Source organism: Ursus arctos, unplaced genomic scaffold (assembly GCF_023065955.2).
Source record: "Ursus arctos isolate Adak ecotype North America unplaced genomic scaffold, UrsArc2.0 scaffold_10, whole genome shotgun sequence".
NCBI lineage: Eukaryota > Metazoa > Chordata > Mammalia > Carnivora > Ursidae > Ursus > Ursus arctos.
In genome coordinates, this window is record NW_026622764.1 from 72,124,967 (window position 1) to 72,141,389 (window position 16,423).

At 37.7% G+C, this 16,423-nt stretch overlaps 1 protein-coding gene across 1 annotated transcript in view; it reads left to right on the forward strand.

Moving 5' to 3' along the window:
* Positions 1-468: 468 nt before the first annotated feature.
* Positions 469-16,423, forward strand: part of LOC113251194 (phospholipid-transporting ATPase IB-like) — a 175,156-nt gene continuing 159,201 nt past the window's right edge. The window contains exons 1-5 of the mRNA XM_026493021.4: positions 469-595; positions 10,217-10,316; positions 14,376-14,474; positions 15,691-15,736; positions 16,375-16,415. Coding sequence (XP_026348806.3) covers positions 495-595; positions 10,217-10,316; positions 14,376-14,474; positions 15,691-15,736; positions 16,375-16,415 — 387 coding nt within the window. The 5' untranslated portion in view covers positions 469-494. The remainder of the gene's footprint in view (positions 596-10,216; positions 10,317-14,375; positions 14,475-15,690; positions 15,737-16,374; positions 16,416-16,423) is intronic.

Genomic DNA, 16,423 nt, shown 5'->3' on the forward strand with positions numbered 1-16,423 from the left:
GCTGTTCTCTGGTCAGGGAACTATTACTCCTCAGCCAAGACACTCTATCCTCCCCCTCCCCCAGCCCTCTTCACCTTCCCCCCTCCCCTCTCCTCTTTCTGAGCCCAAGTGCTGGGTCCTATATCACTGTGTGGTCCCTAGTCTCCTCCTTGGGCAGAATGTCAGTGCCTGCCCAGAGCCTCTGGGGCTGGGGAGGGGATGGGGATGTGGGAGCTGTGAGGGAACTAGAACTGCCCCTGCAATGCAGGGTGGCAGGGGAGTTCTAGGGGGTGTGAACCCTGAAGAAGTGGATTGGGCAGATGAGGAGCTGGGGGCTAAGAAAGCAGTCTGCCTCCAGAGACTCACAGAGGCTGAAGTGCCCGACCAGAACATGCAGTGCACTTCCTACTTTCCCTGGAGCCTGACTTCATTTGCATTTCTGTGTAACATCCCTGTGCCTTCTTGCTGCAGGACCTGTCAATTTCTCTTTGGGCTGTCAGAAGGTGGAGGAAAAGATGGGCTGGCAACAATCTCTGCAAGAATCAGATGTGTCCAAAGTCCGCACCATTTACCTTAATGAACCCCTGAGGAACAGTTTCTGCAAAAACGTGATCAGGTGAGAAGTGTGCGTAGCTGGGAGGAGAGGAAGGAGGAAGAAGATGTGATCCTGTCCTGCAAAAAATCACTTGGTGTGGATGCTTCAGGCTATAACAGTTGTCTCAGACCTTGACAAACTTTGAATTCTCAAGTTCATCACCTAAAATAGGCTGTGTTTTCATCTCACCTTCAAGGTTTCTTTCTCTGAGTTGGGCTCTCCTCTCACTTGTTCCGGTTCATGGCAATACCATGCAGCACACAGCCATTTGGGAGCTCTCTTTAGTAACACCTACCTATGAGGTGAAGTGCTTTCCAGTGGAACCTCACAGATCTGCTGAATTCTCCACCAATATCCTATACTGGGGAAGTGAGCATTAGGCTTTTTTTTTTTATTGCATTTTAATTAACATACAGTGTTATATTAATTTCAGGATTACAATATAGTGATTCAATAGTTCTATACATTACTCAGTGCTCATCAAGATAACTGTACTCTTAATCCCCTTTACCTACTTTCCCCATCCCCCCACTCACCTCTCTCTGACAACCACCAGTTCATTCTCTGCATTTGAGTCTGTCTCTTTTTTCTTTGTTTCTTTCTTAAATTCCTATATGACTGCAATCATACAGTATTTGTCTTTCTCTGACAGCTTATTTCACTTAGGATTATACCCTCTAGGTCCATCCACACTGTTGCAAATGGCAAGATTTCATTCTTTTTTGTGACTAATATTCTGTTGTGTGTATGCACCACATCTTCTTTGCCCATTCAACTATGAATGGGCACTTTGGTTGCTTCTATATCTTGGCTATTGTAAATAATGCTGCAGTAAATATAGGCATGCTTATATTTTTGTGAATTTCTGTTTTTGTTCTCTTTGGGTAAATATCCAAAGTGAATTACTAGATCATATGGTAATCATTTTTTAAAATTTTCAAGGAACCTCCATACTGTTTTCCACAGTGGCTGTACCAGTCTGCATTCCCACCAACAGGGCACAAGTGTTCCTTTTTCTCCACATCCTTGTTATTTCTTGTGTTTTTTATGTTAGCCATTCTGACAGGTGTAGGGTGATATCTCATTGTGGTTTTAATTTGCATTTCCTTGATGATTAGTGATGTTGAGCATCTTTTTGTGTCTGTTGGCCATCTGTATGTCTTCTTTGGAAAAATGTCTGTTTAGGTCCTCAGCCCATTTTTAATCAGATTAATTGTGGGCAGGTGTTAAGTTGAATAAGTTCTTTATATGTTTTAGATGTTAACTTCTAATTGGATAGGTCATTTGCAAATATCTTCTCCCACTCAGGAGGGTGCCTATTTTTTTGTTTATGGTTTCCTTCACTGTGCAAAAGCTTTTTATTTTGGTGTAGTCCCGATAGTTTAATTTTGCTTTTGTTTCCCTTGCCAAACTAGACATATCTAGAAAAATGTTTCTACATCCAATGCCAAAGAAATAACTGCTTATGTGTTCTCTTAGGAGATTTATGATCTTTAATCCATTTTGCGTTTATTTTTGTGCATAGTGTAAGAAAGTGGTCCAGTTTCATTCTTTTGCATTTAGCTGTCCAGTTTTCCCAGTACCATTTATTAAACTCTCTTTTCCCCATTGTATATTCTTGCCTCCTATGTCATAGATTAAGTGATCATGTAAGTGTGGGTTTATTTCTGAGCTCTATTCTATTCTATTAATCTATGTGTCTATATTTGTGCTGGTACCATACTGTTTTGATTGCTATAGCTTTATTATAAATCTTGAAATCTGGGGCTATGATATGTCTAGCTTTGTTCTTCTATCTTAAGATTGATTTGGCTATTTGGGGTCTTTTGTGGCTTCATACAAATTTGAGGACTATTCTAGTTCTGTGAAAAATGTTGGTATTTTGATAGGGATTGCATTAAATCTATAGATTGCTTTGGATAGTATGCACACTTAAAACATATTGATTCTTCCAACTGGAACAAACAGCCCTTAAATTTGTGTGGAATCAGAAAAGGCCCTGAATCGCCAAGGAATTGTTGAAAAGGAAAAACAAAGCTGGGGGCATCACAATGCCAGATTTCAAGCTGTACTACAAAGCTGTGATCACAAAGACAGCCTGGTACTGGCACAAAAACAGACACATAGACCAACGGAACAGAATAGAGAACCCAGAAATGGAACCTTGGCTCTTTGGGCAACTAATCTTTGATAAAGCGGGAAAAAACATCCAGTGGAAAAAAGACAGTCTCTTCAATAAATGGTGCTGGGAAAATTGGTCAGCTACATGCAAAAGAATGAAACTTGACCACTCTCTCACACCATACACAAAAATAAACTCCAAATGGGTGAAAGACCTTGATGTGAGACAGGAATCCATCAAAATCCTAGAGGAGAACATAAGCAGCAACCTCTATGACATCGGACACAACAACCTTTTTCATGACACATCTCCAAAGGCAAGAGAAACAAAAGATAAGATGAACTTGTGGGACTTCATCAAGATAAAAAGCTTCTGCACAGCCAAGGAAACAGTCAAAAAAACTAAGAGGCAGCCCACAGAATGGGAGGATATATTTGCAAATGATACTACAAATAAAAGACTGGTATCCAAGACCTACAAAGAACTTCTCAAACTCAATACACGAGAAACAAATAAATAAAAAAATGGGCAGAAGATATGAACAGACACTTTTCCAATGAAGACATACAAATGGCTAACAGACACATGAAAAAATGTTCAAAATCATTAGCCATCAGGGAAATTCAAATCAAAACCACACTGAGATACCACCTTACGCCAGTTAGAATGGCAAAAATAGACAAGGCAAGAAACAACAATTGTTGGGGAGGATGTGGAGAAAGGGGATCCCTCCTACATTGTTGGTGGGAATGCAAGTTGGTACAGCCACTCTGGAAAACAGTGTGGAGGTCCCTTAAAAAGTTAAAAATTGAGCTACCGTATGACCCAGCCATTGCACTACTGGGTATTTACCCCCAAGAGACAGACGTAGTGAAGAGAAGGGCCATATGCACCCCAATGTTCATAGCAGCATTGTCCACAATAGCTAAATCATGGAAGGAACCGAGATGCCCTTCAACAGATGACTGGATTAAGAAGTTGTGGTCCATATATACAATGGAATATTACTCAGCTATCAAAAGGAACGATTTCTCAACATTTGCTGCAACATGGGTGGGACTGGAGGAGATAATGCTAAGTGAAATAAGTCAAGCAGAGAAAGACAATTATCATATGGTTTCTCTCATCTATGGAACATAAGAACTAGGAAGATCGGTAGGGGAAGAAAGGGATAAAGAAAGGGGGGTAATCAGAAGGGGGAATGAAACACGAGAGACTATGGACTATGAGAAACAAACTGAGGGCTTCAGAGGGGAGGGGGGCGGGGGAATGGGATAGACCGGTGATGGGTAGTAAGGAGGGCACGTATTGCATGGTGCACTGGGTGTTATACACAACTAATGAATCATCGAGCCTTACATCGGAAACCGGGGATGTACTGTTTGGTGACTAATATAATATAATAAAAAATATTACTATAAAAAAATAAAAAATAAAAAATATTGATTCTTCCAATCCATGAGCATGAAATATCTTGCTATTTGTTTGTGTCATCTTCCGTTTTTTTCATCACTGTTTTATAGTTTTCAGAGTACAGCATTTTCACCTCCTTGGTTAAGTGTATTCCTAGGTATTATTTTTGATGCAATTGTAAATGGGATATTTTTCTTGATTTCTCTTTCTGCAACTTCATTATTAGTTGCACAACACATTATTAGAAACACAACACATTTCTGTATATTAATTTTGTATTCTCCAACTTTACTAAATTAATTTCTCAGTTCTAATGGTGGAGCTTTAAGTGTTTTTCATATATGGTATGTCATCTACAAATAGAGCTTTTCTTCCTGATCAATTTAGATATCTTTTTTTTTTCTGATTGCTGTGGCTAGGACTAAAAGTACTGTTTTGAATAAAACTGGTGAGAGTGGACATCTTTTTTTTTGTTTTTGATCTTAGATGAAAAGCTGTCAGTCTTCATTGTTGAGTACAGTGTTAGCTGTGGGTTTTTCATATAAAACCTTTAGTATGTTGAAGTATGTTTCCTCTAAACCTATTTTGTTCAGAGTTTTTATCAAGAATGGATGATCTATTTTGTCAACTGCTTTTTCTTTTCTTTTTTTTTAAAAGATTTTATTTACTTATTCGACAGAGATAGAGACAGCCAGCGAGAGAGGGAACACAAGCAGGGGGAGTAGGAGAGGAAGAAGCAGGCTCATAGCAGAGGAGCCTGATGTGGGGCTCGATCCCAGAACGCCGGGATCACGCCCTGAGCCGAAGGCAGACGCTTAACCGCTGTGCCACCCAGGCGCCCCTGTCAACTGCTTTTTCTGCATCTATTAGGATGATCATATGTTTTTATCCTTTTTCTTGTTGAGGTGGTACATCACACTAATTTATTTGCAAATATTGAACCACATTTGCATCTCTGGAATAAATATTTGATCCTGGTGAATGATTCTTTTAATGTATTGTTGAATTCAGTTTGGTAATATTTTGTTGAGGATTTTTGAATCTATTCTCATCAGGGATATTGGCCCGTCATTTTCTTTTTTGTAGTGTCTTTATCTGGTTTTAATATTAGGGTAATGCTGGCCTTGTAGAATGAATTTGGAGGTTTTTCTTCCTCTTCTTTTTCTTTTTTTTGGAATAGTCTGAGAAGACTATGTATTAACTCTTTTCCGAAAGTTTGGCAGAATTCACCTGTGGAACTATCTGGTCCTGGACTTTTGTTTGCTTGGAGATTTTTGGTTACCAATTGATTTTCAATATTAGTAATCTGTGTGTCCAAATTTTCTATTTCTTCCTGCTTCAGTTTTGGAATATTGTATGTTTCTAGGAATTTATCCATTTCTTCTAGGTTGTCCAACTTTTGGCATATAATTTTTTCATGATATTCTCTTATAATCCTTTTATTTCTGTGGTGTTGGTTATTTCTCCTCCATTTCTGATTTTATTTATTTGAATCATTTTTCCTTGATGACTCTGGTTAGAATTTATCAACTTTATCTTTTTAAATGAAACCAAGAACTGGTTCTTTATCTTTTTCTAATGTTTTTGTTTCATTTTATTTATTTCCACTCTAATCTTTATTGTCTCCTTCCTTCTACTAGCTTTGGACTTCATTCATTCTTCTTTTTCTAGCTCCTTTAGGTGTAAGGTTAGGTTGTTTGAGATTTTTTTTTTGTTTTTTTACATTTCTTGAAATAAGCCTGTATCACTATAAACTTCCTTCTTAGGATAGGTTTTTACTGTGTCCCAAAGATTTTGGACCATTGTGTTTTCAATTTCATTCATTTCCATGTATTTTTTGATTTCTTCATTGATTAGGTGCACGTTATTTAGCCTCCATGTGCTTATGTTTTTGTCTTGTTTTGTTTTTAAGATTTTATTTATTTATTTAACAGAGAGCACATGTGTGAAGGAGTGGGGAGGAGGGGGAGAGGGAGAAGCAGACTCCATGCTGAGCAGGGAGTCAGACACTGAGCTCGGTCCCAGGACCCTGGGATCATGTCCTGAGCTGAAGGCAGATGAGTAACCCAGGCACCCCATGCTTGTGTTTTTTACAGTTTTTTTTGTAATTGATTTCTAGTTTCATATCATTTTGGTCAGAAAAGATACTTGATATTATTTTAGTCTTCTAAATTTATTGAGACTTGTTTTGTGACCTAACCTATGCTCTACTCTAGGGAATGTTCTATGTGCACTTGAAAAGAATGTGTATTCTGCTCTTTTGGATGGACTATCCTGTTTATATCTATCAGATCCATCTGGCTCAATCTAGTTCACAGCTACTGTTTCCTTGTTGATTTTCTGTCTGAATTGTCCATCCATTGATGTAGGTGGAGTGTTGAAGTCCTTTACTATTAACTGTATTACTGTCAGTTTCTTCCTTTATTACTGTGTTTGCTTTCTGTGTTTAGGTGCTCCTATGTTGAAGGCATAGATATTTACAATTGTTATATCCTCTTGTTGGATTAATCCCTTTATCATTATGTAGTGTATTGTGTATTGTCTCTTGCTATAGTCTTCGTTTTAAGGTTTACTTAGTCTGATATAAGTATTGTTACCCCAACTTTTTTTTTTTTTTAAGCTTCCATTTGCTTGGTATGTTTTTTCATACCTTCCCTTTCAGTCTGTATGTCTTCAGGTCTGAAGTGAGTATCGTATAAGCAGCTTAGAGATTATTCTTGTTTGTTTTTATCTATTCAGTACCCCATGTATTTTGATTTGAGCATTTAGTCCATTTACATTTAATTATTTTTAGGTATTAATTGACATTTTGTCAATTGCTTCTGGTTGCTTTTGTAGTTCTCTGTTCCTTTCTTTTCTTGCTCTCTTTCCTTGTGGGTTTGATGGCTTTCTTTAGTGTTATGCTTAGATTTCTTTCTCTTTATTTTTTGTGTAACTGTTACAGGATTTTGATCTATTGTTAATGTCATATATATATATATATGACATCTTTATATATATATGACATCTTCATATATATATATATGACATCTTATGTATGTAGCAGTCTATGTTAAGTTGATAGTCACTTAAGTTCAAGCACCTTCTAAAAGCACTAAATTTTTACTTCCCCCTCTGTTTTATGTATATGATGTCATATTTTATGTCTTTTATTTTGACCAATTTTTTTGTAGATAATTTTACTACTTTTGTCTCTTTTTAATAAAGATTTTATTTATTTGAGAGAGAGAGATGTGAGCACAAGCAGGGGGAGGGGCAGAGAGGGAGAGAGTGGGAGAAGCAGACCCCCCTGATTGGGGAGCCTGACGTGGGGCTCAATACCAGGACCCTGAAATCATGACTTGAGTTGAAGTCGAACACTTAACAAACTGAGCCACATAAGCACCCCACTACTTTTGTCTTTTAACCTTCATAGTCACTTTATAAGTGATTAATCTACTACCTTTACTACATTTGCTTTTACTTGTGAAATTTTTTCCTTTCATGATTTTCTTCTAATTGGCCTTTTCTTTCCATGTAAAGAATTTCCTTACACATTTTCTGATAAGACTGCTTTGGTGGTGATGAAGTCCTTTAACTTTTGTTTGTCTGGGGAACTCCTTACCTCTTTCTCTTTTCTGAATGGTAACCTTGCTGGATAGACTATTCTTAGTTGTAGGGTTTTTATTTTTTATTTTTATTTTTATTTTAGCATTCTGAATATATCATGCTACCCCCTTTTGGCCTGCACTGCACTTTCTGCTGAAAAATCATCTTATAGCTTTCTGGGGTTTTCCTTGTATGTAACTCTCTGCTTGTCTCTTGCTTCTTAAAAAATTCTCTTTATCATTACTCTTTGACATTTTAATTATTATATGTCTTGGTGTGGATATTCTTTGGCTTATCTTGTTAGGAACTCTCTCTCTGCTTCCTATATCTTGAGGTCACCAGATTAGAGTCGTTTTTAGCTATTATTTCATCAGATAAATTTTTTGCCCCGTTCTCTTTCTCTTCTTTTTCTAGGATCCTTATAATGTGAATATTGTTACACTTGATGATGCCACAGAGTTCCTTAACCTATTCTCATTTTTTATTGATCTTTCTTTTTGCTGTTCAGCTTGGTTGCTTTCCATTACCCTGTCTTTGAGATTGCTAATCTGTTCTTCTGCATCCTCTAATCTGCTTGTAGTTCCCTCTAGTGTATTTTTTATTTCTGTTATTGAATTCTTCAGCTTTCACTGGGTTTTTAATTTTTTCTGTCTCTTTGTTGAAGTTCTTACTGAGTTCATCCACTCTTTTCTCAAGTCCCATGTGTATCTTTATGACCATTACTTTGAATTTTTTTTTTAATCAGGCATATTATTTTTGTTTCATTTTGGAATTTTCCTGTGATTTTTGTCTTGTTCTTTCTTTTGTGACATATTCTTCTGTCTCCTCATTTTGTCTAACTCTATGTCTATTTCTATGTATTAGCTAGGTTGCTTACATCTCCTGGACTTGAATATCATGGCCTTCTGTAGAAGAGTGGTGCCCTAGAGTGCAATCTCCCTTGGTCTCCAGAGCCACATCCTCCAGGGGTGTCCCCTGTGTGGGCTGCTTGCACCTGCCTCTTCTGGCTGGGCTTCAACTACCCTTAGTTCAGCCAGCGGCAATGACCCACTTTTACTTCTATTTGTGCCCTGGACAAGGTTTGCTCCCTGCACTGTGGAGAGACCTGTCTGTGGCTACTGTGGGCTTGTTGGTGGGCAGGGCCAGAGGTCAGCCTGTCTGCAAATAGCCTCTCTGCCACAGCTGCAGATACACAGTAGGGCAGGGCTTACTTTCTGTATAGCCAGCTGAGAGGCCTGGCTGCAGAAACTGTGGGCAGGTTGGTATGTGGGGCTCTCTCTCTCTCTTTCCAGAGCAGGAGTCATTTTGAAGTGGTGCTGGTCCCTGTGGGAGTTGCTTACAGGGTGTGGTGGAGCAGGAGCTGTTTTGGTAGGATGCCTGCTGAGGAATCAAGCAGGTTGGATGGGGTAGGTCCACAGGGGAATACCAGGCTGGGGAACCCTAATGCTAGTAAAGTAGATGAAGAGTATTTCTGGCTTCCACAAACATCTGGCTATCCAGGCTGGGGAAGGAAAAGAGAAACGGCCTCTGCCAACACTCTTGTTCCTAGAAAAATCTCATGCAGATTCTGCTCCTCCAGCACACATTCTAATATTAGTAAATAAATCTCCTTCCTGTATACCCTATCTGCTTTTCAAACTGCTGCTTTTGGGTTGGCTCTTGGGCTAAGTTTAGTATACTGGCTCTTTAAGGGCAGGGACTCAGCTTTCTCTCACTCTCTGGCTCTCCCAGTTATGCTTGCTGAGTTTTACATCTCTTGGATTGAAGCCCTGATCAAAGCCAGATTTTTGGGGACTCATCAGTGTGAGTCCCCAAGTCTAGTGGTACCCTGTATGGTATCAGATCCTCCTGCTTCTTGGGACTTGTGTTGTCCCTCCTGTTTGTGGTTAGTTGTGTCGGGAATTTGGTTCCCAACTGCTACTCTGCCCCTCCTGCCCTTTTTGGTGTAGCTTCTTTGTGATGGAGCTGTTATCTCAGTGTGTTTGTGGGACAAGTTGAACTCAGGATCCTCTTATTCTTCTGTCTTCCCAAAACTCCTGGTCTTTCTGATTTTAAAATATAGTAGATTAATTAGAAAACAAGAAACACACCTGTGATGATTTTCTTTGTCCATGATATGGCTTAAGCATTTGGGGGGGGGGAGAGTTGAAGGATTTAAGATAACTTTTAGTGATAAAGAAACCATGAAGGAGAGAAGGGAGAAAAATTGGTGGTTCTTATTATTCTTGAACTATAAGATGAATGTTTAGAAGTTTTGTTACGAGAATTACAGGCCATTAGAAAATGTGGAATGCATCTTGCTTATCTACTGTATTCATAGTACTTAGTTCCTGAAATGGGAAAAATTCTTTATCCTGACATTGTTTTCAGATAACAATGAATGTTTTTAAAAATGACAAAAAATTCTTTAGAAAAGAGTCAGTGTTTTATAACAATATTTTATCCACTTCTGAGTTTTCCTTTGGCGTTTTTAGAGTTCACAGTGTTAACTGGCAATGGTATTTTTCTTTTACCTACAGCACAGCCAAGTACAGCATGTGGTCATTCCTCCCTCGATATTTGTATCTGCAGTTTAGCAAAGGTGCTAATGCTTTCTTCCTGTTCATTACTATATTGCAGGTAATATTTCTGAACTCATGATTAAGCTTTTTAGAAAACAAAATATAAAAAGCTCATTTAGCTGAAATAAGAATTTGACGTAGAGAATAAATTCAAACACTGTAAGAAGAGAACTCTCTTCTTCCAAATTTTAAGTTACTCAGTAAGACACTGAAACTCCCATTTTTGGGCTGAAAAACATGTGGATGCCCAATATATGAATTGGTCCACAGTTCTTCCTGATTTAGATCACTAATAAGATATTATTGGATCGACTTTTATAATTTATGCCACCTCCATGATAGGATAATTTTAATATATTTAAAGGAATAGTTTAAAGAAAGTCCAAATGCTAGTTTGAAATAGCTAATTTTCTTTTCTTTCTTTCTTTCTTTCTTTCTTTCTTTCTTTCTTTCTTTCCTTCTTTCTTTCTTTCTATTCAGTAAGAAGACTTAATGTGAGATCTACCCCCTTAACAATTGAAGTGTACAATACAGCAGTGTTAACCATAGACATCTATTGTGCAGCAGATCTCTAGGTCTTACTAATTTTGCATAACTGAAACTTTATGCTCATTGAATAACAACTCCTCATCTCTCCCTCTCTCCAGCCCCTGACACCACCGTTTTACTCTGATTCCATGAATCTACATTAGATGTCTCATATAAGTGGACTTATGCAGTATTTGTCGTTCTGTGGCTCGCTCATTTCACTTAGCATAATGTCCTCAAGGTACATCCGTGTTGTTACGTGTGGCAGGATTTCCATCTTCTTAAAATCTGAATAATATTCCATTGTATATATGCCACATTTTCTTTGTCCAGTCATCCATCAACAGACATTGAGGTTATTCCCATATCTTGGCTATGGTGGAAAATTCTGCTATGAATGTGGGAGTGCTGCTATGTCTCCAAAATCCTGATTTCAACTCTTTTGGATAAATACCCAGAAGTGGGATTGCTGAACCATATGGTAGTTCTATTTTTAATTTTTCAAAAAAAGCTTCATATTATTTTCTGTAACAGCAGCACCATTTTCTATTCCCACTAGAAATGTACAAGGGTTCCAATCTTTTCACATCCTCACCAACACTTGTTACTTTTTTGTGTTTTGCTAATGGCCATCCTAACTTGTGTGAAGTGATATCTCACTGTGGTTTGAAATTTCATTTGCCTGATGATTAGTGTGATGTTGAGCACCTGTCATGTACCTCCTGGCCATTTGCAAGTTGTCTTTGAAGAAATGTCTATTCAGGTCCTTTACCTATTTTGATTGAATTATTATTGTTTTTCCTATTGAGTTCCTTATATATCCTTATCAGATGGGGGGCTTCAAATATGTTCTTCTATTCTCTAGGTTGCCTTTTCATTTTGTTGATGTTTCCCCTTGCTGTGCAGAAGCTTTTCAGTTTGATGTAGTCCCACTTACCTATTTTTGCTTTTGTTGCCTGTACTTTTGGCATCATATCCAAGAAATCATTGCCAGACCAATGTCTAGAAGCTTTCCCTCTGTTTTCTTTTAGGAATAACATCTTTTCAAAACCGTTAAATTCAAGGCTTTTCATAATTTGGTTTATTCCTGTTTATTCAACCTCATTTTCATCATGAACCCTACAATCCAACACAATCTAAGAGGCAAGTCTCCTCACAATTCCCCAATTTTCTTCCATCTTTAAACCTTGGTTCATTCTATTACCTAACCCAAAAGGCTCTCATCTGGCTATACCCTACCCATTCTCTTAAAGGCACAGCTCAAAATCACCCTCCTTCAAACTTCACAAAATGTCATACTCCATGCTAATTTCCCCCATCTTTATCTTCTGTAGCAATGATCTGTGCTATATGTTATAACTGGTTTTATTTTTCCTGGAAAACTGTAAATTCCTTAAGAATAGAAACAGTACCCTCAAAATGGCCAAGTTTTGGGATAAGAATTTAATGAATTTGTTGAATTGAACTTAGATGATTGGCATTAGTGAACATTTATAGAGGTCCCATAAGTTTGTACCCAAATCTGTGTGTGGAATTAAGAATTCAAGGATGAATTATCAGACATAGCTCCTACCTTTGGAGAGCTGGTAGTCTTGACATACAAGTACTTTAAGAAATATTTATAAAGTGTTAGGGGAACACTGGGCTTGAGGGTGAGTGCTTCCAGAAAAGCTAGTATTAAGGAGGCCACATATTGCATTGAGCACTGGGTGTTATATGCAAATAATGAATCATGGAACACTACATCAAAAACTAAGGATGTACTGTATGGTGACTAACATAATATAATAAAAAATTATTATTAAAAAAAAAGGAAAAGCTAGTGAAAAAAGACGACATTTGAGCCAAAGATTAGAGGAGGAGTCGTCTACCAGTAAGCAGAGGGGCAGCCCCTAAAGAGAAGGACTTTCCGGCACAGGAGACTATGTGAGCAAACGCACAGAAACAGGAAGCACGGGTTGCCTTTTGTAAGAACCAGGGACCAAGGAGGGAAGGGAAAGAGGTAGAATTTTCTCTGAGAATCTTTTGTATATTTTGAATGAAAATTTAAAGTATTAATTTTTTCTCTAGTGTATGAAATGTTCTGGAAACAACAAAAATTTTGTTTGGAGCATAGAGTAGAAAAGAAGCTAAAGATGTCAGCTGAGGTCAGCTTAGAAGAAGCTTCGTGTGCTACATTCAGAAGCTCAGACTGTATTCCAAGGTTAGGGAAAAGTCAGTGACAGGAAGTAGAGTGAAGTCACCAGCTCTGGTTAGACCCAACCGAGGAACAGACAGAGAGAAGCCTGTGAGTAACAAGACTGGCTTGGAGGTGCATGTCAGAGACATGGAGAAGAGGGACAGATATGAGTTAGTTGGAAGGCACATTTAATTGATAGCCCAAGCAATCCTAAAATTTCTCCTTTTCTTCCTCTGGTTCTCAGGTTGCTTTTATATTATTTTATTTATTTAATTTAAATTTTATTATTTTTTAAAGATTTTATGTATTTACTTGAGAGACAGAGATCATGAGCAGGGGGAGGGGCAGAGGGAGAGGGAGAAGCAGGCTCCCCGCTCAGTGGGAAGCCCAACTTGGGACTTGATCCAGGACCTGAGATCATGACCTGAGCCAAAGGCAGATGCTTAACTGACTGAGCCACCTGGGCACCCCCTCAGATTGCTTTTAAAGTAACTACAAGAATCATCGAGAGCTTCAAAATAGACATTGTTTTGCTACACAAATAATTAAGCAAGCAGGAAATAAGGCAGCGTAGAGAGTACACACAGGCCCAAGTCTAAAAATACAGGCCTAAGAACTGGTCTAAATCTGGAAAACTAAAGGGTCCAATCTAGGATCTCACCTACCCTTCCGTCCATTAGGAAACTGCCACAGACCGTTTATCACTTTATTTCTTATATTTTATTTATTTATTTATTTATTTATTTATTTACTTATTTATTTATTTATTTAGAGAGTATGAGCAGGGGTGAGAGGGGTGGGGGAAGGGCAGAGGGAGAGAGAGAATCTAAGGCAGGCTCCATGCTCAGCGCAGAGCCCCACGCAGGATTCAATCTCAGAACCCCAAGATCATGACCTGAGCCAAAATCAAGAGTCAGCACTGAACTGACTGAGCTACCCAGGCTCCCCACTTTATTTCTCATATTTTAAACAGTGGGGGGTAGACCTAGAGTGCTCTCCACAGGAAATTACAAGAAATGTTATTTTCCTGTGCCTCCAAAAAATTTCTCTTCTGCCTCAAAAAGAAGACTCAGTTAACTGACCTTCTGGATTTAACTATTTTGAAAAGATGCTATTTTAGACATTTAAGCTATCAACTATTCTCTTCAAAATGCGATCAAAGTATTGTATTGGAAAGGTCACATTAGTGACCGAAGTGTTAAGCCGTTGCACTGGTGACTTCTCCATAATGTAATGTTTAGTGTCTTGCTTGAGGGATGGTTTTGATATGCTAAGAGTCTCCTTCCTCTTTTTACTTAACACTGCATGTTTTTCTTATGTCCCGGGTATGCCACTAGCAGCCTTTTAGTGTTAAGCAAAATATAAGAAAGATTCATCATAATCATGGTGTAACTCTGATTGTTTTTGCAGCAAATTCCAGATGTGTCTCCAATGGGAAAATATACAACTCTCTCGCCTTTGATGATTATTCTTATAATTTCAGGCATCAAAGAGATTGTAGAAGATTATGTAAGTCTACTGTTAGTGAAATCTCAAAACTACTGCCTTGAGAAGAGGCATAGTTGTTGGGTTTTTTCCCCCCCAGGCTTCTAGTTGGAACTGGTGTAATTCTTTAAATCTGTAGTTGATATGAAAAGTGAATTAAAGTTTTAAGGTTTCAAGTTTTAAAGTGTGTGTGTGTGTGTGTGTGTGTGTGTGTGTGTGTGTATTTGAGAAACTTGTAGGGCTTAACTGTGGTCATAAGATGTATCTTTGAGGATATAATGCAACCAGAAAATCCTAACTGGCTAAAAAAGTCAGGAACTGTGCAGTGACTTCATTTCTCCTTTAACGTTACCAGAGATACAGTTTCACATGAGCCTACAGATTTTAGCAGTGAAGGAAAAGAAGACAGATATTTAATATTGTTTTCTGTTTGTTCTGACCCTGCCTGCTACAGCTGGGGTCACTCTAGTACAGTCCCCTTCCTCCTCACTCACAAACGTAATGTTCATTTTCCAAAATTGCTAGCTATTGATATTCCTATGTTTCTGCCTCATTCTTTCATATCTTGTAAAGATAGGTCATCAGTAAAATCTATTTGGTTGCTGGTCTTTTGATTGCTTTATAATATGAAAGAATTTTTCAAACTTAATCAAAAGCCTTGGGCTAAATTGGGGCCTAATTCAAGATTGCTAATTATGTGTTTAACTAGAAAGATAGTCATTGAAAGCAACATATAATATGCTGACATTTCAACTAGCACTTCACTATGTAGGAGGCCCTGTATTGTATGTATTCATATGCGTGTGTGTGTGTGTGTGTGTGTGTGTGAGTGTGTGTGTATTCATTTAAATGGAGGCACAGACAGGTTAGTGACCTGACACAGCTGCATTGGTAAGAGGCATAGCTGGAATTTCAACCATGGCAAGCTGTCTCTAGAGGCCACACACTTAACCACTTTGCTATACTGCCTCCCTTAGATCATATCTCAATTTAGAAAGTTGGATAAGAGCAAAAGAAAATTGAAATCAGTTATAGCTCCCCCACAGAAAACCAAAAAAAAAAAAGAAAAACAAACAAACCCTCCCAAAGCGAAAAAAAAACAAAAACAAAAAACAAACCCAAAAAACCCTTTACAATTAGGTTTACTGCCTCTATTCTTTCCTAAACCTACTATGACTTGTATTTTGATGTGAATTAATCACTTTGAACTTTTGACGTAATGGATTTTTTTCTATAACAGAAACGACATATGGCAGACGAATTAGTTAACACAAAGACCACGATAGGTAAGATATTAGATTAAGCTTTTATTCCCTTTCACTATTAAAAAAATCTAAATTGACCAAATAGATACATGTTCTATGTTTCATAACATTTTATTATTTTAAGAAATACAGAAAACAACCACCATAAGGAAACTGTTTCCTTTAGGTGAGAATCATCAGGTATGTTAATTAGAATAAAATAAAAAAAGATGGAAAGTTGGGATATGAGCAATTCTTATGTCGATAAAAAAGGATCTGGGTGTTACATAATCTCTCTCAGTCCTAGTTTTGATATGTGCTATCTTTGTAATTGTTTAGAAATAGATAACGTTGCTTTTCAGGCCATCAGCCGGTATTTTAGCATGTAACAGCAAACTGTTTTCTCTTTAGGATCAGAAGCAGCTTAATGTAGCTTTACCTAACTGTCATCTGCCTGTCATTATGTTATGTTAGGTTACATTATGTTATTACATACTGCTCTATTTTGGTGCAGTGCATGTGAACACAGTTTACATATTTTTCAGTTTATATCGAGGCTAAATTAATAAAGACAGTACTTTATAAAGAAACACATTTAGTTTTTTGGAAAAGCATCCTTTATTATTTGGGACTTTACTGGTGTAATTATTATAGTTAATACATAGCTCTATGTTTTCCAGTGTTAAGAGAGAATGCGTGGAAAACGATTATGTGGAAAGAGGTAAGAAT